The 21845-nt window shown below is 51.8% G+C and overlaps 1 protein-coding gene across 6 annotated transcripts; it reads left to right on the forward strand.

The window, feature by feature from the left end:
- Window positions 1–1992: 1992 nt before the first annotated feature.
- On the forward strand, window positions 1993–21801 carry TCOF1 (treacle ribosome biogenesis factor 1). Of its 6 annotated transcripts, none has more exons than XM_053956445.1 (18): window positions 1993–2112; window positions 2658–2713; window positions 5298–5440; window positions 6155–6261; window positions 6536–6887; window positions 7716–7801; window positions 8266–8490; window positions 9076–9345; window positions 13181–13355; window positions 13502–13644; window positions 15474–15647; window positions 16018–16249; window positions 16477–16562; window positions 17267–17495; window positions 18508–19098; window positions 20154–20254; window positions 20759–20795; window positions 21248–21801. In XM_053956445.1, the coding sequence occupies exons 1-17, from the start codon at window positions 2002–2004 to the stop codon at window positions 20789–20791; spliced, it is 3114 nt and encodes a 1037-aa protein (XP_053812420.1). In that variant the 5' UTR covers window positions 1993–2001; the 3' UTR covers window positions 20792–20795; window positions 21248–21801. The 6 variants fall into 6 exon arrangements, with proteins under 6 accessions (XP_053812420.1, XP_053812423.1, XP_053812419.1 ...); XM_053956448.1 differs by having other exon boundaries at window positions 20762–20795; XM_053956444.1 differs by having other exon boundaries at window positions 20759–21801.
- Window positions 21802–21845: the final 44 nt, after the last annotated feature.

Raw genomic sequence — 21845 nt, forward strand, 5'->3', positions numbered from 1 at the left:
GCTTTCTAGTGCATGTGTGCCCTGAGCCACGGGAGAAGAGGGGAGGCCTGAAAATGCGCGGAGCAGGGGCCTGCTGCATTCCTGGCACCCAAATGCTGGGTTGCTTTCCCCTGGCACCCTGTAAAGAATCATCCCTTGGCACGGAGGTCAGAGGGCTCTGGAAAAGCTGGGCTGGCAGAACACCTCCAGCCCTGCAGGGCTGTGCTCCTCTCTCCTGCCCTACCTGACCTGAGGGTCTCCTTGCATTATCCCACCCCCGCAGGTCAGCAGGATGTTCTCCCCTCCTTTGTCTCTCTGCTGGAATCTTGATGACTTGCTAATCTGGTCACCTGCCACCCTCCCCCCAGGCCTCTCCAAACAGTGCTTTTGCAATTCCCTGCACCACACAAGCCTCCTTTAATAGTTTGACATTTGTTCCAAGACGTTTGGAGAGCTTTGCTGCCTGGGAGAGACCCTGAGCCCGGGGCAGCAGCTCCTCTAATCACCAGCCTGCTGGGTTAGTGTGCAGATTTGGCATTTTTTTTCTTCAAACAAAGCAAACTGAGCAATTCCCAGAGGTATAAAGCCATTCCAAGACCATGTCAAAGCAGGTCCAAAGCTGTTCATCCATATCCTCGCAGCAGAGCTCTTTTGGGCTCCAGGGGCTCAATTTGCATCCAACCTCACTTTCAGAGGCCATGAACAGCATCCTCAGGCTGCCTCTGTCTGCTCAGCCCCATCCACAGCCTCCCCAGGAGACACCCTTCTCTCCTCTCTGGCCTGGGATGCTTCATCTGTCTTTTCCTCTCCAGACAGGAGAACCAGGGCTGCAAACCAGGCCACCAGCTGAGATTTTGTGCCTCAGGTCACCTCCGAGCAGCCAGAGCAGTGCCGGGACAGCTCGTGGTCCAGCCAGCCCATCACGGAGTGTGCTGAGGCCACGTTTAGCCAGGCTGCAGTGACCACTTGAGCAGGAGGAGGTCAGTCCCAGAAAGGGCTGTCCAGGTCTGCGATTCATTTACAGGAGCTGTAAAACTGCCACCTGGACCGTGGCTTTACAGCCTTGGACCATGCTGCTGTCAAAGACGTTTGGTGCAAGAGCCAGCTGGAGCCAGGCCAGTTTTATATTTAATCCTGCCTAGGAATACAAATACAGGGTCTGTATTTTGAATGAGCGACAGGCGCACCACGGACATTATTAAACCTTCCAAAAATAAACCCCTGCCAAAGTGATGGGAGCCAGATTTTTTCCTGGAAAGTATCAGCACGGGGTGAGGGGTGCTAGTGGGGCAGTCCCTCCCTCACAGGCCCCTCTCCAACAGCTGCTCTGCATCAGGAGCAGCTTCTTCCCTCTGGCCCTTTGCTTATTTAAGCCCCAAAAACGCCAGTGTGATTCTTCCGAGCAGCTCAAAGTCCACTCAGCATTAAATCACCTCTGAGGATTCGGCTTCAGAGCACTTCGGATGAATCTTGCGGAAAACCTCTCTGAAATGTACAGAATTACATACGGTGCTGCTGAAGCAGCCCCGGCCGTGCCACCCCCGCTGGTGGGCGGCTCGTCCTTCCCCGCGCCGCTCTCTGCTCGCCCCCATCCCCTGCCCGGGGCTGCGAGGGGCCATGGGGTGACCCCCCCCCGCTTTCCCCGCTCCTCCATCCCCCTGCAGGATGGAGGGAGCTGCCGTGGGCTGGCCGCCCTTTCCCCGCTCAGCCATCCCCCGCCGGAGCGATATGCGGGACCACCGTGAGGGGACCCCCGCTCTTCTTGTCCCTCATCCCCAGCCGAGGGGTGCGAGAGAACCCCGTGGGTTGAACTCCCATCTCCCACCGGGGCGGCATGAGAGACCCCATGGGGTGACCTCCTCCTTCTTTCTCCCCGTTTCCCGCCGGGGCGGTGTGAGAGACCCCCATGAGGTGACAAACCCCTCCTTGCCGGGGTCCCCCCTCCCCGGCACTACGTTTCCCATGGGGCCGCGCGGCGGAAGCGGAAGTGGCGTCTCTCCGGCGCGGCACGCGGGCCGCGCCATGGCCGCCGACGGCGGCGGCGGGCGGGAGCTGCTCGCCCTCATCCACCAGCACCTGCTCCGCGGCGGCTTCGCGCGGGCCGCCCGGGAGCTGCAGGCGCAGAGCGGGCAGGTAACGGGCGGCCGGGCCCGGGCCGCGGGGAAGGCAGCGGGGGGGAGGAGGGGCGGTCCCGGAGCGCGGGCCTCGGCGGGGCCGCAGGGCCCGGTCCCGCTTCCCGCCCTCACCGACCACCGGGAGCGCAGCGTGGGTGCCGGGCGCGCCGCGGGCCCGTGGCTCCGCGCCGGCCCGCGGGTCCGCGCTGGACGCACGTGGTGTCCCGGCACCCGGGATGCTCCCGGTGCCCGCGGGCCGTCCCAGCCCCGAGCCGGCCGGGGAGAAAGCTGGCAGCCCGGTGGAGCCTCCCGTACCGGGGGGCTGGTGTTTCCCGAAGACGTGCTGCTCCGGGAGAAGTCTTCACGGAAACACGCGGCCCTGGGTGCAGCGGGGCGGGGGAGTGGGAGGGATTCACCGGGAGGTGTGTGCGGGGAGACACGGTCCCGTTTTCCTGGGGAGGTTTGGATGGGCCCCCGCGGTCGCTGCTTCTGTCTGGTGGGCACATCTCGAAATTGGGTCACATTTGGGCCGGTGCTTCACTGGTGTTCGCTCTGCTTTCACAGAAATTGCTCCCTTCCCTCTCGACCTCTCTCGAGGACATCTTTACCCACTGGGAAAAGTAAGTCACAGGAGAGAATGAGTATCAGAGAGATTCCAGACTGTGCTGATGTCTAGGCTGCATGGCATGTGTGATTTTTATTTGTTGCAATTCCGTGTTTTCGGAGGATTTCCAATGATGACTGTGCTCAATAGAGTTTTCTCCTAACCCCTGGTTTCACAGCAATTCCTTTCAGATGTTCAGGATTATGCTGGTTTATAACTTCCTGAGTTTGAAGATAAGTTGTTACTTTAGTTTTGAGCAGCTGATGCTGTTTATACTGGTTGATGCTGGAGTGTTGTGGAGCTCAGAGTCATGCTCTACTGTAAGAAATCTCTTCCCCAGTTCTGTTTCACTTTCTTTTTAAAGCCACGTGCTTTGCAGGATTATTGACCCGAGAACAGAAGTTGAGCAGGTGCTGAAATGCCAGAGCTCTTACACGGACTTAAACCTTGGCATAGATCACAGATGATCTGACTCAGAGGAAGTCTCCTGGTTTCAGCCTGTCCTTTCACGTCCTTACGTGTCCCAAACGCCTTCCTGCGCCGTTATCCCCCATTTGAAGGTGTGCAGGAGGGAGCCTTCCCGTCTGTGATATTTGCACCCAGCCTGTGCTTTGGTTGGCTGTTGGAGTGCAGCACTGCTGAGGCCTGTGGCAGCCTCACAGCTGGGTTATCTGGGAGTCCGTGGTGTTGGGAGCTCTGGAGTGAGGATCTCCTTAGCGTGGCCGTGCCAGCAGCCTTGGGGAGTGTTTTTACAAAGGTGTTTCTGCTCAATGCCTCCTGCCTTGCTCTTGTCCTCCATACCTGAGCAGGAGAAAGGCTGGATCTAGAAGCACAGAAATAGGTTTGCAGTTCCTCCCTCTCACAGTTTGTTGCTCTCATGGGTGCTGATGGTGACCTTCCTACATGCTGGTTCTCCTGCCTGCTGCAGCAAACTCTCCCAGACACTGTTGCTTTTAAACTTGAGGGGCAACAGGGCATTTGCATCAGGTTTAATTCTTCTTTCTTCAACATCAGCCTTCTGGTCCTGCCCCACATCTGTTATTCCTGCTCTGTCCGAGTTCTACCTGCTTGGGAGTCAGAATGAGGGATGTGTTTGCAAGTGTCTTTGTCCTGGAGTGCTCCTGTGAGTGAGCTGTCTTTGTCACACCCTGTTGCTCATAGGCTTTTGGCCCAAAAATGTCCTTTACTAATCTACCCTGTGGCTCTTGCCCTTCTCACCAATGCCACCCCTGCAGCTGTTCTCCAGTAACTCTTCCAGACTGAGCCTAAAGCTGAGACTTGCAGTTCCAGAAGTAGCCTCCCTCCAGAGCTGCCTTTACACTTGGAGGATGCAGAGAGGGGATGGAAAGGGTGCCTGGGAGCTGGGGAAAGCTGGACCAGCTCAGTCCTAGGAGCAGCCTGAACCCTGCAGGCCTCAGATGTTCCAGAATGCCACAGGGACAGTGCTAGCAAACACCATTTCTTCCCCTCACAGGGTATCCCTGAGCTCCTGGTCACTCACAACAAATTCTCACATCAGTCTGTGCTGTGCTGTCAGCTGCCACTGGATCAGGATGGTGTTGCAGGATCAGAGCTGCCTGTGTGGGCTGCCCTGTTACTTTATTAAAAGGATTATTGGAGTAGTTACAGGACTTTCTAAGAGCAAACATGCCTTTGGCTTAGCCTGCTTGCACAAAACTTGCTGTTACAGCTGTGCTGCCAGAACACTCTGACACCAAGCACAATCTTTACTCATCAAATTGTCAATCTAATCTTGTTTTTAAAACAGATGAACAAATAAAATGAGCTAAACTGGCCCAGAAGTGAGAATGTTTGCTTCTGAAAACTGTGTGTCCCAGGGCTTAGAAGCATTGCATGTGTGAGCCACACCGGCATGTTCAAATGTGTTGTCTTTAATTCTCAAATGAAAACATGGGTAACTTTATCATCTGTTCTGGTACAGGTAGGATTTAGAGCCTGGAGAAATCTTTCTCCAGCTTAATGTTTTAACCCAATTGAGCAGCTTAAGTGTTTAATACTTATGTGGTCTCTTCCTCCTCTTTTTCTAACATATTTTCTTTAGGTCCAGCCACTTCCTTTCTTAAACCTCTCTGCAACCTGACTTTCCTTTTGACTTGGGAGCCCAAGTTCAAATGGCTTTTGTACCCTTTAGATTGGCTTCTCCTGGCCCTGTGGAATGCCAGGACCTGGTATTTTGGGAATATCTGCCCTGACCCTGAGGCTACAATTACTCTGAGACTGTAGCTGCCCCTGGAGAAGGAATTTTTTTCTGTAGGATGCCTTACATCGAGCACCAGCCTGACTGTGTATGTTTTTATTTCTCTGCTAAAGTAAGAGTCTGCCTAGGGCACAGAAAAATCATGTAGGTTCAGTATTTCTCCTGAGTGCTGCAGGAATATATTGCTCTTGGAAGTTTACTGAGGACTGGAAATGTCCCTTGGAGGTTATAGAAGTATTTCCACCCCCTCAGGAATTCCTCTGTAGAGAAATTACACTGCCTATTCTTAGGCTGGAGCCTGATCTGAGAGTAAATGAATAATTATATTCTAATTTGTTCAAGATATTTTTTCTCCATTTTGACACCCATTGTCTTCCCTCAGAACTCCACCAAATTCTAAGAGAAGAAATGTGAGTGATGAGGAGGCAGTGATCCCAGAAAAGATCAGAGTTCCTGATCCCGTGAGCAGCTCTGAGAGCTCAGAGAAAGAAGAGGATGAGAAAGAGAAGGCAAAAGCTGCAAATGGTAGGAGCCTTTTATCTCCCTGGAGTTGACAGAGTAGCACTGGAGACTTGTGTAGGAGCACCCAGCTTGCTTGGCTGGAGAAAATGCTTGTAAAGTGATGGCTATTTGTGCTCATAGGAAAATAGGATAACTAATTTAGCACCCCCTTCTCATGTGGAGTTTCTGAGGAGCACAGATGTCTGCTGAAGCTAGAAAAAACCTGTTATGATTCACTGGGAAGGGATGGGTGTTGTTGCTCAGATGAAGCTTTGGGAACCTCTTTCTGCCCACTGTGGAGCACCTTCTAGTTGGTCCCAGGTTTGTGTTGGGCCAGTAAAAGCAGGCCTGTTTCCTGGGTCAGGGAAAGTCTTGTTAGCTGGTCTGGAAGGCCAGTGCCCTCTGTCTGAGGTGGGGATAGATCTCGTGTGCAGCTGATGTGGGAGGTGTTACCTTGCAGAGTCTAACAAAAACTTGTGTCTGATATATTTTGGCAGATCAGTCTGATCTGCTTTATAAAAGTGCAGATCTTGACAGATTCCCTGTCTTGGTGGCTGGGAGAGGGATGGGGTGGAGAAGCAAAGTACTTGCCTGTCACGGGGACAGCAGTGGTGATGGTCTTGGGTCAGGTGTGCAGATGGGACCCTGCCCTGCTGCTGGGGCCCTCCTGCAAACCAGAGACCGTGTTGGTGTGAGAAATACACTCACAGAGCTGCTCTGTGGCTCTCTCCTGTGCAGCAGCCAGCCTTTCTCTGGCCACGAACTCGGTAGTGAATATAGGAAGCAGTGAGGAAGAGGAGTCCTCGTCAGAAGAGGAGGCTCCAGCTGGGAAAGGTGCAGTGACGGTAAGGCAATGCTCCTGGCTTTGAAGGCTGGTGGTACTCTGAGGCCAGGGCTGTCCCAGACTCCTCAGCATGTCTAGAATTGTGTCCTGGGGTGGAAATCATGTTTAAATGACCCTCCTATACTGCCATAAGCCTTTTCTTAGATCTGTCCCCCAAACGCTGCCTTGAAGAGCTCTATGGCTTGCCTTGCTGCCACAATACTGTTGCAGGTACATTGTCTCCAGTTTAGCTTCTCATCTGTGTGTAGCCTTCTAAGTTCCTTTATTTCCCATAGGTGACAGCAGCTGTGGTGGGTGGCAAAGCTGCCAACTCCCTGCATTCTCCTCCCAAGCCCGCTGCCCCAGCAGGCAGAGCGGAGGGGCTCTCTGCTGCTGACAGAACTGTGCTCTCTAACAAGCAGCAGCCCAATGCCCCAGCTGCAGCTCCAGCTCCAGCCCCAGCCAAGGCCCAGAAACTGCCTGGTCCTGGGAAGCCTGGACATGCCACAGCAGCTGTGGCCAAAGTAGGACAAACCAAAGCACCAGTAAAGACCACAGCACCGGAAAGTTCCAGTAGCAGCAGTTCCTCATCTGAGAGCGAGGAGGAAGAGGAGACACCAGCTGTGAAAGCCACAGCCCCCAAAGCAGGTAAGGAGCTTGCAGGGTGGTGTAGATGTGTGTGAGCTCCAGCTCTGCTGCAGATTGGATCAGAGACATGCTTTCAGCATGTTCCTTTCAGCTCCCTTGCTGGAAAGCTCAGAGTGATGCTTGTTCCTTGGGGAGGCTGCTAGAACATTGCAAAGCAGCCAGCTCTGGAGCTCCGTGGGATGAATCCAGCGTGCTTGCTCCCATTTCAAGCAGCAGATCCTGTGCTAAGATGTCTGGCAGCACCCAGCACATACCCAGGGGTTGGGGCTAGCAGTGTAGCATGTCCGGAGGAGGTGCAGTACTAATGCTGCTGATACTTTCAGCTTTATGGAAAGACCCTCCAGTGTTTTCTTTTTATTCCCAATTGCAAAGTGATTCATTTTGAGGTTTGAAGTCTTCAGGGGAATCTTTAAATGCTTTGAAGTGTGTCTGTGTGTGTTGGAGGAGGAGGGTGAGAAATAGATCGTTGAAGTTCTGGAAATGATCCTTCTCTTGGCTCTTATCCAGAGTAGGCCCAGCCAGGCTGGGTGCCCCTGCAGGGAGCTTTGTGTGGCTGGACAGCACCCCGTAGAGTCAGAGGGTGGGCAGGAAGCTTTTCCCATCTCTGCTTCCGCTCGAGGAGAGGTGTTTGTGGGTCAGAATTTGTCTGGAGATGCTATTCCCAGCAGGCCATTGATGTTTTCAGCAAGGCTAGGTCCTCTTCCTCCAAATCCCCTTAGCCCTCTCTGTGGCTTGTTTTGCTTCCCTGACTTCAAAAGCCACATTTGCATCACGCTCTGGGGGCTCAGAGCAGGCAGCAGCTGTGACATCTCCTCGCTTGTGTTTCAGAGCCGGCAGCTGGGGCTGAGAGCAGCAGTGAGGAATCAAGTGAGGACACATCCTCTGAGGAGGAGCTGGCAATTCCAGCCATCCAGGTAACCTCTCCAGCATGGATTCTTTGTCCCTAGGAAATCACTTCCCTTCTTTTGAAGAAGAGAGCAAGTGCTGCAGTGCTGTATTCTTACAGCATCCCTTACGTTGGGTGTGTGAGATCCCCAAACCCAAGAGCAGAGCACCTGCTATGTGGCTGAGAGCCCCACTAAACCCTGCCGACATCAACCATTCTATTCCAGTTTCTTCTAGTGCCTGAAGCTGAGGGAGATCCTTGGATCTGTAGGAGGTGATTAGTATGCAATTTGATGGATATAGTCAGGCATTCCATGGAGAAAGTGACTTGCTTCACATATTCCACGGCTCATGGGTCTGAAAAAGCCTGTACTGGTCAAAATTAGCAAGGTAGCTGGCTTTAAAACAGATTCCATGCAGTTAGAGCTTTCAACCATTTTCTTCTGAGGTGTTACCTTATTCTACTGTTCCCTTTTGTTCCCTCTGTTCCCAGGCCAAGCCAGCTGTGAAAACAGTGCGGTCTAATGCAGCACTTGTGAAAAATGCACCTGCTGCTCCAGTGTCCCTGAAGAAGAATGCAGTGAAGGAAACAGCACTGGCAACAAGCCAGGCCAAACCAGCATTGACAACGGTTTCTGGGGCTGCACAGCCCAATGACACATCAGAGAGCAGCAGCTCCTCGGACAGTGAAGATGAAGAACGTCCATTAGTAACCCAAGTGCGTGTCTCTGAGATCCTCTCTCTCCTTGTGTGCCACTCAGGGCTAGGAACTGCAGTGAAAAGAAGATTTTGTAGATGCATGTAGTGTGTAGCAAAGTCATGTTGGGGGTGGGAGGAAGGAGGCGTGAGGTGTTAAAAGGCACCTCTGTGTCTTTGCTCTGAGCTTTAATCAACCCATTGTGCCTTTCTTAGAAAAATCCATCAGTACTTTTAAAAGAAAAAAAAAACAGTGATTTTTTTTTTTACCACTTGAAGAGGCAAATTATCATGATGGAATTTGCTTCTCAGGTATAAATTGCAATAAATAGTGTCTAATTTGTCAAACTGTAGTGCAACTCAGCTTCCCTGCTGTGGACAGTGCAATGTGCTGCCTTGTACCTCACTGGGGGGGACTGGTAGTAGCAGCAGACTGATGAAGAAAGCTAGAGGAAAGAATTCCTTGTGTCCTGCCAGTCACTAATCTTTCTTCAGTGTTTGCCTTTCCCAGGGGGCTCTGAAATTTCTTCCCTTGATTATAGTATGAGCAAATGAATTATGCTGCTGTGGGATTTGCCTTATTTCACTCTGTTCATATCTTGTCCAGACAAAGCCATCTCCAAAATCCTCACAGGCCGTCCTATCCCCAGTGAAACCTACACCAGCAGCATCACTCTCTGTCAAAGCATCTCCAGCAAAAACATTTCCACTGTCCCAAGGGAAGACAGCACCAAAACCAACAGTGCCGAAGCAGGCTGAAACCTCACTGGGAGGGACTGCTGCTCCCACGAAGCCTGCTGAAAGTATAAAGCCAGTGGAGAGCTCTGCCTCGTCATCCAGTGAAGAGGAGGATCTCCCTGTGCCCATCAGCCAGAAGGTAGGTGCTGCATTCAGCCCAGTGCCAAGGGATGGGGTATGCAAGACAAGCATTTTTCCCTTAAATGCTGCCACTGGTCTCCTTGAAACACCAGGAGTACCTTGTTTCTCAGTCCCTCAGAGAGGAAGATCTATTTGGAGGTAAGTTCAGCCTCACTCTTCTCACACAGTTGTACCTGAGGAGGTGGGAGGCAAACGGTTTGATACCAGCGATTCGCTCGTGCCCTGCCCCTCTGGAGTGGCCTTGTGTACAGGGTCACAGCTGTCTTGGCCTTGGCTCTCCTGTGGGAGTTTGGTCAGAGTTCTCAAACCAAAGGAGAAGGATTGGGAGCTCACAATGGACTCAGGTGGCTAAACTCAAAGGGTGCAAATCCCTTCCTGAGAACATCGCTAGGCACATTGTACTGAGACCTTCTGCCTCAAGTCTGAGCTGGGGGGCCCTTTAGAAAGTGCCCTGAAAGCAGTCTTTTGGAGATGCAGCCTTACTGTCTGCAAAGGAGGAAGGGAAGCTGGGGGTAGAGCCTCACATGTCCTTGCAAGGAGGCTCTTTGTCAACACGTCCTTTGACTATTGACAGGCAGGAATCAGCAAGGCTCTGCATTTTTGTCTTCATAGCCTTGGTCTGCTAAGGTGGGTGGAGGGGGACGTTTCTCTCACAGTTGGCTCTGTGCTGCTCTCTTCCTGCATGATTGATTAGATATGAAGATTCAGCTTTAGGTGACAGGAGCAGCTATTTGATAGCTGTGCCATGAGGTTCCACTGTAAAACCATTGAGATTTGTCCATTTTAGCAGGGTTTATGTGCTGGGGTAGGTTTGTGTCCTCCAGTGTTGATTCTGTGAAGCTTTCAACAACAAGTTTTACCTGCTGATTTAACCACTTCAGCATCTTCCCTCTTGCAAACTGACATTTACCCCTCAACAGCCAGAGTCAGCAAGGAAGAGCTTGTCATCGAGGGAGCTCTATTTTTGCTATACAGGCTGTTCCTTCCTGTGTTAGTAGCCTACAGGCAGGGACCACGAGTGAAGCCTGAAGATAAACCATTGGGCATAGCTGTGTCCACAGTCCTGTCCTCCTAGTCAAACTCTTCTTAGCTCATTTCTCACCATCTGCTACTTGGGCATATGCTAACCACTGACTTACTGTATCCTGCAACTTCCTCTGGCTTCTGTGCGAGATCCAAACAGATACAGAGCGTTGGAAGCTGCTTCATCTTTCCCTGTGGGGGTGGATTAGCACAATTAAAATGAACATCATGCCTAAATTGAACTGCTTAATTGGTATGTTTACCCCTGAAGACTCAGGAATATTTAGTCAAAGAAGTTGACAAGGTGTTTGCATATTTTGGGGGGAAAGAAATGGTGGTGGGGAACAGTCTGACCTTAAAGATGCTGTGAGCTGCTTTTCTTTTGGAACTGCTAATTTTGCTCTGCTGCTGCTTTCCTAGTGTTTTGAGCCAAAGGTGGAACTTGAGCCTCTATAGACAGGCTTTGGCTTCTGTTTACAAGGAGTGGGTGTGAGATACACGTGCATCCATGTGTTGGGAACCCGTGTCTTCCTTGAGCATCCCAGGAAAACCCGCGTGGGTTGTGCTGACAGAAGTTGTGCCAGCAACTTTTAATCTTGGACTGTAGGCTGTGTGGGGAGAGGCCAGAGACAAGAGACAGAGGCTCTCTTTTCCTCCTTGAACCCTGTTCTCCCTCCTATGCAGGTGGCAGTTGCCCCTTGGCTGGGCCATGACACAGCTGAGACGCTGGTCCCAGTGCTGGTACAAGCAGTGCTCACACAGGCAGTGCTGGAGTGGGATTTTACAACGTGCTGGGCACACGTGGCTCAGTGTTGTTCCTCCTCTTGTCATGCAGTGCTGCAGGATGCAAATGGACCCAGCGAGTGGCAGATGGGTTGTGCGGGAGCTGAGTCATCACACTCACTGAGCCACAGGCAGCTCCTGCTTTGGGGGCTGGAGAGGGAGCAGGAAAAATTATTTCCTCTTGAGTTATTTTCCTCCTCTCTGAGTTACTTCAGTACCTGTGACTCGCAAGCTGTCAGGAGCTCTCTGCCTGTGTTACCTGCGCCCTGGATGTAACTTGGCTGTGCTGTTGGCCAGATCCACCTGAGACTGTCATCCATCTGATGTGGATGGATGGACCTTGGCTGCCTCCCAGGAAGATCTGAGGCTGTGTAAACCTTATGGTAGTTTCTGTTATGTTCTTTCTGTGTTATGATGCCCCTGCGTGGCAGCTCTTTCCCACTCCATTGCTAAGTTAGGAAATGGAGCAGCCCTGTGCTGTGCATCCACATAGAGGCAGAAGCCAGACCATTGCTATGAAGCGCTTAAAACTCAGTGGGCTCTGTTCATGGTAAGCTTTTCCCTTGCATAGCAGTGTTCAGAACTGCAGAGAGGAGTTAGCACGTTCAGAGCAGTGTGTGTGAATTCTTGTGACTGCTTCAAGTACTTGTGTCTCTTCAGCATTGCAAAGCTGGCCTCTCTCCTGGAGATTGTGACTCACTGGTATCAAAACAAAACAGAGAAGTGAGGTTTGCAGTCCCCCCTCCCCAAGCACTTGTGGAGGTTTCTGTTTCTCTAAGCAGAGTCAAAATGTGCTTGGCTCGTTCAGAGAGCTGTTCCGTAATGGGATAAACATGCAGATGCTGTTGTCTGTTTAGTGTTTGGCTTGGAGATGATAAACAGTGCCCCAATGGCAGCCCATGGCAGGGCTGTGCCAGGAAGAACAGTGGGATTGGTCTTCCCCAGGGGCTGCTACGCTGGTGCTCTCGGGGTATCACTGCATTAGCAGCATAGCAGGAATGGTGCAGCTGGGCAGGAATCTCTCATGGAGCACCAGAGCAGGCTGGCATCACATGCAGGGTGCACAGGGCCTGCCTGCCCTGGCAAACAAGATGTACTCCTTGGCAGAGCAGCCCGGAGATGAGCCATGAGTGGAGTAAATAAGCAGAGCACAGCCAGCCTGGGGAATATCTGCAGGGGAGGAAATTCCCAGATCATTCCACAAGCACTTCCTCTCCTCTGCCACCACTGACCTTCAGTGTACGGGAGGGGGATCTGCAGCCCTTGGAGAGGGGACAGGAAGAGAGAGAGAGAGTCTTACCTGGCAGTTGTGTATCTGAGGCACAGGTAACAGCAGGAAAAACCGCATGTGGTCTGTCCTGGAACATCTGAGTGTTGACAGGTGCTGCAGAAAGACACAGCCCAAGTGAGTGTCAGAGGTGTTTTGTTGTCTGGAGATCTCTAAATTCTTAGACCTGTTGACAAATCAGCTTCCAAGTTGAGTTGCACTCTCTCTCTGCCTGCCCTGTGTTCCTAGCCCTTATGTCAGCCCTCTTGTGTGAGCTCTCTAGCAGCTATGGACTGTAGCTGCTCTAATGCTGTCTCTGAATCTTGCAAGTGTGATGGCCCAAGGCTTCCTAATTCCTACTGATTCCTTGAACTGTTGCTAGGTTGTGCTTAAATGGTTTCCTTAGAGTGGGAGTCTTGGAGTTGCAGTGCTTCTCCTGTCCTCAGCCAGTGTCTCTGTCTCAAGAAAGAATTGCTATTAGAAGCTTACAAGCACTATAAGCCTGTGTGCTCATGTAAAATATGCTTGGGCTTTCTGTCAGATGGATATTGCTAAATTCAGAGGGGTCTATCTACAGCAGCTCAGCCCAGGCAGTGGCTGAAGCCCCTTGCACTCATAACACACCAAGGATGATGAGAATGTTAGTAACAGCTCTATTAGGGTAAAACAAAACCCAACCTGAGCTGAAACTGCACTTTAACTCCTAAACAACACCTGTACTAATACTGCATTTCTGGGCCTGTGTTTCTTTTTTGTTAAGAGGTTGTCAGACCAGCCCAAGCCTATTCCCAACCTGAGCCAGGCTGCTAAAGCTGGGCAGCCTGAAAAAGCAGTGGTAAGCACCTTGAAAAGCCAGGTTTCAGAAAGCGGGAGCAATGACTCGTCTGACAGTGAAGAGGAGTCTCCTGCAGCACAGAGGCAGCCTCCACAAGCTGGTAAGTTGCCTGGTAGTAGCCAGGATCCCTCACCTGCATCCTTGAGAGTTTCTTACTCTTCCCTGCATATGAAGCAGCTCCTGCTCTGCACAGCCACAGAGAGCAATTCTTTCTCACAGTGACAATCTTTTATGCTTTTCCTGCAGTGAAAACCAATTCTGTGCCCCAACCAACAAACGTGAAAAAGGCACCAACTTCAGCACCAGCCACAGCCCCTCCAGCTGTGGACAGCAGTGATGATTCCAGTGAGGAGTCAGATTCAGAGGATGAAATAGTCCCCCCTTCCCAGGTGAGGAGCTGCTGACCCACTGGCTGTGTAGGCTTTCAGTGCTGCACACTCAGGAGGTCTCAGGAGTTGGGAGGTGGTGAGCAGTGCAGAGGAGCCTCCCATTGGCTGGATTAGGTTTTCTTGGCCGTGTCCGTGGGTCTGGCTGACCCCAGCTCTGGGTGCACATCTCAGCCACAGCAATCTTGCAGTGTGTGAGAGCAGTGGAGACTGTGAGTGCTTTGACAGGAACGTGAGTACACACACAAGCCCAGACCTTCCCTGGGACTCTGTCCCCTCTGTTCTACTCCAGGAATTTAGGCTGGAAAAGCAGCCAAATCCTTAAAGGAAGAGTCTTTCCATGACCTGGGTAGCTCCAAGGCAGCCCATTGCCTGGATCCTCACAGACCTCTGAAGTTCTTTGGTTTTCTTTTTCACAAGCCTTAGGAGGATAGCAGATCTGCCCTGAGGGTAGCATAGCAATCCTGCTACCTTTCAGCTGAAGGAGCCAGGCCCCTGCCTTGAAGAAGGGAAGGTGACCCCATATCTGTGCTGAGAGCAGCCCTCAGTGTCATGGAGCTGATCCCAGCTCTCCCACTGGAGTCTCTTTGTGTCTCCGTGCCAGTCCTGCAAAGCTGTGTCTGAGCTCCCTGAGGCCAGAGCTGCCTTGGTGTGAAGCTGTCCTGGGGGTGTCTGCACTTGTGCTGCAGTTTGAGCCCAAGAAACCACATATAAAACCCCATTGACTGAGGAGCATGGCTACTGTTCCACATGGTGGTGGCCTGGCTGGTGGTCTGAGCCCAGGGCTTGGTGGCCAAGCACACTTCATACCCCACACATGCCTTTGCTGGGAGGGAGACATGATGAACACGCAGGAATCCCTTCCCCCTGTTGGCCTGAGGCTGTGGCCAGTGGAAAGGCTGTCTCCCTCCAGCTGATGGGCAGGCAGCCATCCTGAGCAGTCCTTGAGTACAGCATGTTTATATTACTGAGATTATATAAAATAATGCAGTTGCTGTAACTTGAGCTTTGTGTGAGAGTGCCGAGAGCTCATGTTGGGCTGGCAGCTCTGCACGGTGGAGCGGGGCCTTTTCCTTCCCAAGGCCAGATGATGTGTGAGGGAAATGTCAGCCCACAAAGGCCCAGCTTGGCAGAGATCTGGAGGGGGAGAGCTGCTCACGTAGCCTTGTTGGTAACACAAACCAGGAGGCTGAATGCTCCTTCGTGGCTCCTTCTCCCTCTTCTGCTGGCATTTATGTCAGGGTCCTGTCCTCAGTGCCTGGTTTCCATGCCCCTGGCCTTTCTATTTTAACCCCTCTTATGGTAAATTTGATGGGAGGTTTCAAATGTGAGGCAACAGAATTGCTCTTGTTCATTTGACCCCTAATCTGGTTTTTGGTTTGTGGACCTGGAGGCAGATTTTCCCTCTGGTTGGTGTCTTTGTTTATCTCCGTTGCCAATTAACTCCTGGTGTGTGATTTTTAGAGTGTAAAGATATATCAGGGAGTCCAAGTGCCTGCTCTGCAAAGGTTTACAACTGCAGTCTTGCTGATGCTGTAGTGGATAGGGATTCACAGCCTGCAAGCACAGCACATTTCCCCTGCCTGCCCTCAGGGTAGGTGCCTTTGGGGCACTGAGCTAATGCTTTTGGCACTCTCGGGGTGCTGGCCCTCATTTCTGCTCCTGGCTGTGCCAGAGGCTCATGGGAGGCAGAACTGGTATGTAAAGGAGAGAATTAAAAAACAAAAAGTCTTGGTGCTGCACTGAAAATGATGGAAAGGCTTAGGAGTTAGTGCTGGATTGATATTTTCTCCCTCCAAGTTTGCTCTGTCCTGATTTTCTTTCTCTTTTAGAGTGTGTCCCAGCAGAATGTCAAAGTAACTGCAGTTTCGAGCATGGTGGCTGCAAAGGCAAATGCCAGCCTGCCTTCAGGGAAGAGGACAAAAACCCCTGCTGTCCCTGCAGTGAGCAGAGTGTCTGAGAGCTCGAGCACTGATGCCTCAGAGCACAATATGCTGGCAGGAAAGGTAATGATGGGGAGAGGGAGAAGATGGGTCTGCTGGAGTCTGGAGCTGGTGCCACATCCCCAGCTGAGGGAATGAAGCTGGGAGAGAGGGGCTGCTCTATCCTAACCACAATGATCATGCCTTGAGATGAGACAGAGGGTAGCCCTGGTACCTTTGCTGTTCCTGGCTCCCAGCTGCTGGCTGCTTCTTTCCTTTTGTGATAGCTGTTGTCTGCTTGCCTTGGGCTGCCTGTGACCCGAACTGGAGCACTACAGCTGAAGAAGGGCCAAGGTGGTCCAAGCCCATCTACTCTGGGCTGCTGCTTATAGTTCATGGATGTGAGCAGTTAGTTATTCCTCCTTACAGATCTATTTCATCTCACTCTCCCTAGGTGCCCACTGCTTCTAGCCAAAAGCAAACGGTTTCTGTGGGAAAAGCTCCTCCTGCCAACACTGCCACCCCAGGAAGTTCCATTGGCAAGGCAAAGAAGCCAGTCCTGCAGCCAGGACAGGACACCCACCCAAGCCAGGCTGTGCCACCCACTCATGCAGAGGACACCTCAGACAGCAGCAGTTCCTCCGACAGTGACGAGGAGAAGGCACCCAAGCAGCCTGCCAAACCTGGTCAGTTCTCTCCAGAAGATGCTCTTGATACTACTGGGATAGGGACAGCCTTTTGTTATCCCATGGCAGGTTTGCTGTGGTTGGAGAGGCATTCCTCCTCTCTAGCCTGGCAGAGCTCTCCCCTTTTTTTTGGAGGCAGAAGGGCTTTTGGTGGCAGTGCCTGTGCTGGGAAGGTGAGCTCAGCCCCAGGCAGCAGTGGTTTAACAGGAGGAATTCTGCTCTTCCAGCAGGCTCCCTACAGAAACCAGGAGGGACCCAGCCAGCCCACAGCTCCTCCTCAGAGTCCAGTGAGGAGGAGGATGCAGGATCACAGGTATGGTATCGAGCAGGCTGGATCCTCTCGGGTCTTGCAGCTGACTCCTAAATAGGACTGAGAGACTGAATTCTCAGCCATAGCACATGTGGTGCTGGGGGGTTTGCCAGCAGAGAAGTGGGGGTTCTCCATTGCAATGGTGTGAGCAAGACCTTTTGGCAGAGAGAAGTTTTTGAACCTGGAATGCTTCCCCAGGCAGCCAGGCCTTGGGTCCAGGGTTCATGGTGCCTTCCCTGGGAGAAGAGACAGGAGGATATGGTACCTTGCAAGGGTTAAACCAGAACAGATATACAGTGCCAACAGCAGCAGGGATTTTTTCCCCCACTTTAGTTTGTAACTTAAGCCGTGTCCAAGACATGAAATTCCCTTTGTAAGTAACGTGCAGGGCGTGCAGCACATCTGCAGTGCATTAAGTGTGCGTGGGTGCACGCTGATGGCCAGGAGCCTCCCCCAGGCCTGCCTTGCTGGGCGAGAACAAAGGAGAACCTCTGGCCGCCAGCTCTCGAGGCTGTCAGCTCAGCTGGTGTCTGTCAGTGCTGGCCCCTCTCCTGCTAGCCCTGGGCTCTCAGAGCTTGCTCCACAGGTGGCCAAAGGTGGGCCCTTCACTTGAAGTATGAGGACAATAGCAGCAGAGACAGAGCTGCATGTCTGGTGTGTGGGAGGCTGCCCTGCTGTGACTCCTCAGTGTGTCTGTGCTGTTTCAGTCCCTCCTCACAGGCTACCCAGTCCTCTCCAAGACCCCAGTAACACCCCAGGCACCAAAGACGGTTCCCCCCCAGCCTGGAGGTGAGGCGCGGCCAGGGAAGGCAGCTCCGAGTGCTGCAAACTCCCTCACCAAGGGCTCCCTGAAAGCAGCCCCGGCCAACAGCTCAAGCAGTGACAGCAGTGACTCCGACACAGATGACAACCAGGTGGCTGCAAACCACAAAGCAGGTGGGTCTCCTTTGGCAAGGTTGGGAATTTGCTTGGCCCCGGAGCAAAGCCGTGCTGGCACAGGAGGGTGACACTGGGGAGGGTGGCACTGGGACGGGCCCTGTTCCCAGTGTGTCCCTACCATGGAACCACAGCGTGGAGCACTGCTGCCGTCTGCTGGCTTCCCTGGCCACAGCACAGCCTTCTTCAACAGCCTGCGTGTGCTGGCTGCCTCCAAGCTCAGTGCTTTTGCCTCTTCCAAGATGTGCTTTAACCACAGTAATTAACAGGAGCAGGTAGGGCTCTCCCTGGAGCCAGTGCACACTGCATTGCTGGCTTCTGTGGAGGACTCAAACACTGCCTGAGGAACATATGCTGCACAGTGCTGGTATTCAAACCTCCCCTTGGGCTGTGTGGGCTCTGCTGCATATCTGGAGAGCAGAGGAGAGGAAGCAAGCAAGAAGGCCTGTGGAGAAACATAATGTCCCACCATTCTCCTGGTTTGTTGGCAAATTGTAAAACTTGGAGCTGAAAGCTGCTTCTGCCCTGGTGTGACCCTGGCACCTTCAAATGAGCTCTGGCCCGCTCTAGAAGTTCAGATGGATCTGTGGGTCCCTCGGGCACATAATGAAATTGTGCAAAGGGCTGTTGAGGAAGTCAGAACTATCTGTATAGGCGCTCAAGAGGGCCCAGGGGCTCTGGGCTTGGCCATTGGTGGTGATTGCTGGAGGCAGTGTGGAGACCCCCACCACCTTGGGAAGTCTCCAGCTTACTGGGGATGGTGTCATGGGGAAGGACTGCTCCATCTATGCTCACCCATCTTGTCAAACAGCCAAAGCTGTCGTGGCTGTTGTCACTCACTTCAGGCTGAGGCATCTCTCTCTGACTCTGCTACAGATGCCAACAAGTTTAGCTTTTTTGGGGGAGAAGAACTGGATGCTTCTCTTCAAATGCATATTTCAATCCTCCTGTGACTAGTCTGTGTAATGAATGCTCCCTGAGTTGTCATCTCTGTTTTTATCTGTTTCTGCAGAAAACAACCCCACTTCAGGCCAGGAAGCTACAAAAGCCTCCAACAAAGAGAAGATGGCAGGAAAAACAGAGCCAGGTCATGCCAGCCTCAAAGCTTCCTCACTGAAGAAAACCCTGGCAATGAAAGAGAACAATGTTGGGGCAACAGGGGTGCAAGTGACCCCAGCATCATCACATGCCCTGCTCTCCGTCCCACAGTTACAGCAGCCAAGCTCAGGGAGTGAAACTGAGGTCACCACTGCTGCTGAAGTCCCTGCAGTGCAGACAGTAGAGGGGTTGGAAGTGAAGAAGAAGAAGAAAAAAGAGAAAAAAGAAAAGGAGAAAAAGGAGAAAAAAGAAAAGGAGAAAAAGAAACCATCCTCCACAGCAGACAAGGCTGAGAAAACATCCAAGAGCAAAGACAAAGAGAACAAGAAGCAGAAAACGTCTCAGAAGCGGAAGCTGACAGGAGAGGATGGGGCTGTGGGGCAGCCCAAGGAGAAGAAACGGAAAGGGCAAGCTAATGAAGAAGTACCCAAAAAGAAAAAGAAGAAAGCAGATGGTGACCTGGAGAAGGTGGCAGGCAGCAAGGAAAAGAAAAAAGCAACTAAAAGTAAGCATCTGCATTTGGGGCCTAGTTTGCAATAGGTTCTTGATGCACTTTAAGCCTCTGGTACAGGACCTTGCAAATAGCACCCTTTCCCATTGGCTTCCTGTTTGGCTGCTTCCCTCATGGAGTCAGTCATGTGGCTTGAAGAAGGTCTCTTAAGATCATCAAGTCCAGCCATTAACCCAGGCCCATCCCCAAACCATGTCCCCACATACCATATCTACACATCTTTGAAGTGCCTCTGAGGTTGGTGACCACACTGCTGCCCTGGACAGCCTGTTCCAGTGTTTTAACAACCCTTTTAGTGAAGAATTTTTTCATAATATTCAACTTAAACTTGCCCTGGCTCCACTTGAGGCTGTTTCCTCTTGCCCTGTCACTTTTGATCCTTCTACAGTTTGTTGTTCTGTAGTGGCCTGCTCTCTGCCCTAATCCAAAGGCCATTTTTTTCTTCTTTACAGTGCAGCCTGTACTTGCAAACCAGAGCTGCTTTTGTGCTGGATCTGGTAGGCTTTAAAGAAAAACAGAGAGAGGGGATGTGGATTGGCTGGACCGGGTCTGATGGTGTTTCTGTTCTGCTGAAACACAGCCCTTATTTTTGGAGGAGACAGACTTGTCTATTGGCCCCTATTGGTGTGAGGTGTTTAACAGGGATGAGTGGAGCCACTTAAGCAGTTGTGCTGAGCTGAACCTCGTGTCCACCCTCTGTCAGCAGCTCCCCTGGCTCTCATTTCTGGCATGTGCCCATCTACTCCAGCCCTGAAGCAGTTCCTTGGAGCAGGTGGCAACAGGAGGTGGAAAGAAGGCAATTCTATGTAATTCCACCCATGTGTGTGCACAGATGGTGGGATCAAGCTGCTCTGGCTCAGGGGTATTAGGGAAACATCCCTGGGTACAGCTACCTGTGGGTAAAGCTCTGCCTTCAACCAATTCCTGCTCTGGAAATCTTGCTCAGGTTTGGATGTGATCAAAAACTTACTGGAGATGCTTCTACCAGTCCCTCCTCCCTCTGACTAGTTAGAGTCCCTCTCTAGTTGGCTTTTCTTTCCCACTCCTAGAAAAGAAGACTGGAAAAGAAAAGAAGAGCAAAAAAGCATCTTTGGAAGAAGTGGCACCTGTAGCAGATGGCTCTGCTGAGGTTCACAAGAAGAAGAAGAAGGTATGTGTCACACCCTGGGCTGTGGGGCTCATCCCAGCAGGAGAAGTGAGCAGAGCCATGTCCTGGCCTTGCTGGCAGTACAGGGAAGCCTGCAATTCACTGTGGTCAGTCTTATAACACCCTGACCTTTGGTTGGGATTGGAGTGACTCAAAGGGCTTGTTCCTGCATTGCTGCCCTAGGAGATTCCTTTCCCTGGAGTGGTCAAACCCAGGGACCCTTTTGGTGGCAAAGGACTTAGTCCTGTCTAAGGACTAAGTGCTGCTCTCCAGCTGTCTGCTCATCTCATTCTCAGCAGAAGCTGGAGTTCCTGAGGGCTTGGTAGGCTTCTGCATCCCATCCCAAGGGCTTGAAGGGGTGACAGAGGGAGACTGTCACCACAGGATGTTCCTTGTGGTGGCTGCCACCTCTACAGGGACATGTCAATGAAGCCTCTCTGACTTTGCTGGGTCCTTCATGTGTGTGGTGCAAATTATACTGATGTATTTTTCCCTTTTCCATTTTAGAAGAAGAAAGGAGCTGAGCCTGAAGGATTGTGAGAAGGTACATGGCCTGTGGGGACGGGCCATTGGTACCCTGAGCGGCGTAGCCTTGGCCACATTCAGAACTCCTGGGCCAGTTTTGGGAAGACAATGTGCCCTCTAAGAGCTCACTGGGCCAGCCTGGCCTTGGATCAGAGGGCCAGGGAGTGGAGCAGTGTGAGGAATGTCATGCAGCCGGGTGCTGGCTTCTCTGGATGTGTCTGACCTCAACTCTTTAGCTGCTGAGATGTCCAGCCTGGGTGTTGCTGACCTCTGTCACCAGCAGAGATGAGTGGCTTCTGGCAGTGTCTGTCTGTCCCTGCTGACCACCAGGGAGCTTGGAAAAGTGATGGGGATTAGATGGTGATGTTGTAGCCACCTGGAAGTGGACCAGATGCCTTTGCTCGTGCTCTGCTCAGCTGTAAGGCTGCTCTCCTCCTCCCCATCCCTAACTTTTAACTCCTCTCCCCAAAGGTACCGCATTCCTGTGATTAAAGATTTATGGGTGAAGATCAAACAGAAGAGAGGAAAAAGAAGCTCACCTGGAGAATTCCAACTTTTTTTTAAAAATAATAATTTATAATTTCTTTTAACTGTGACTTTTAGAACAGTTGTGTAACCTTCTGCCTCCTCCTGCCCTGCTGAGGCCCAGAGATGTGTTTATAATCCCTCCAGATGGAATGGAACTGGAGGAGGCAGTTTGACCAGAGCAGAGCATAAACTGCTTTTCCCCTCGTTGACACCCAGCCATCCCTTTCTCTTACCACAGAGCTATATTTTTGAGAAAAACTTTTACCTTTTTTCCCTCCTCCTGTGACTTGTGGTGTCAGTCCTTTTGCTACTACAAAGAAAGCTCTCGGGTTTCCTTTTCATTCTAACACTGACAGTGGTGATTATCATGTCCCTGGAGTTGCACTGAGCAGTTGTGTCCAGCAGCTGTTCTCAGCCAAGGCAGAGTCAGTTTTTGTGTTGTTTTTTTGTTTTTTTGTTTTTTTTAATGAAATATAAAATAAAAAACAACAAACAGATTTCACTTCAGCTGCTTTCAGGGGAGGCCAAGGTTAGGTGGCTC

Source organism: Vidua chalybeata, chromosome 15 (assembly GCF_026979565.1).
Source record: "Vidua chalybeata isolate OUT-0048 chromosome 15, bVidCha1 merged haplotype, whole genome shotgun sequence".
Lineage (NCBI taxonomy): Eukaryota > Metazoa > Chordata > Aves > Passeriformes > Viduidae > Vidua > Vidua chalybeata.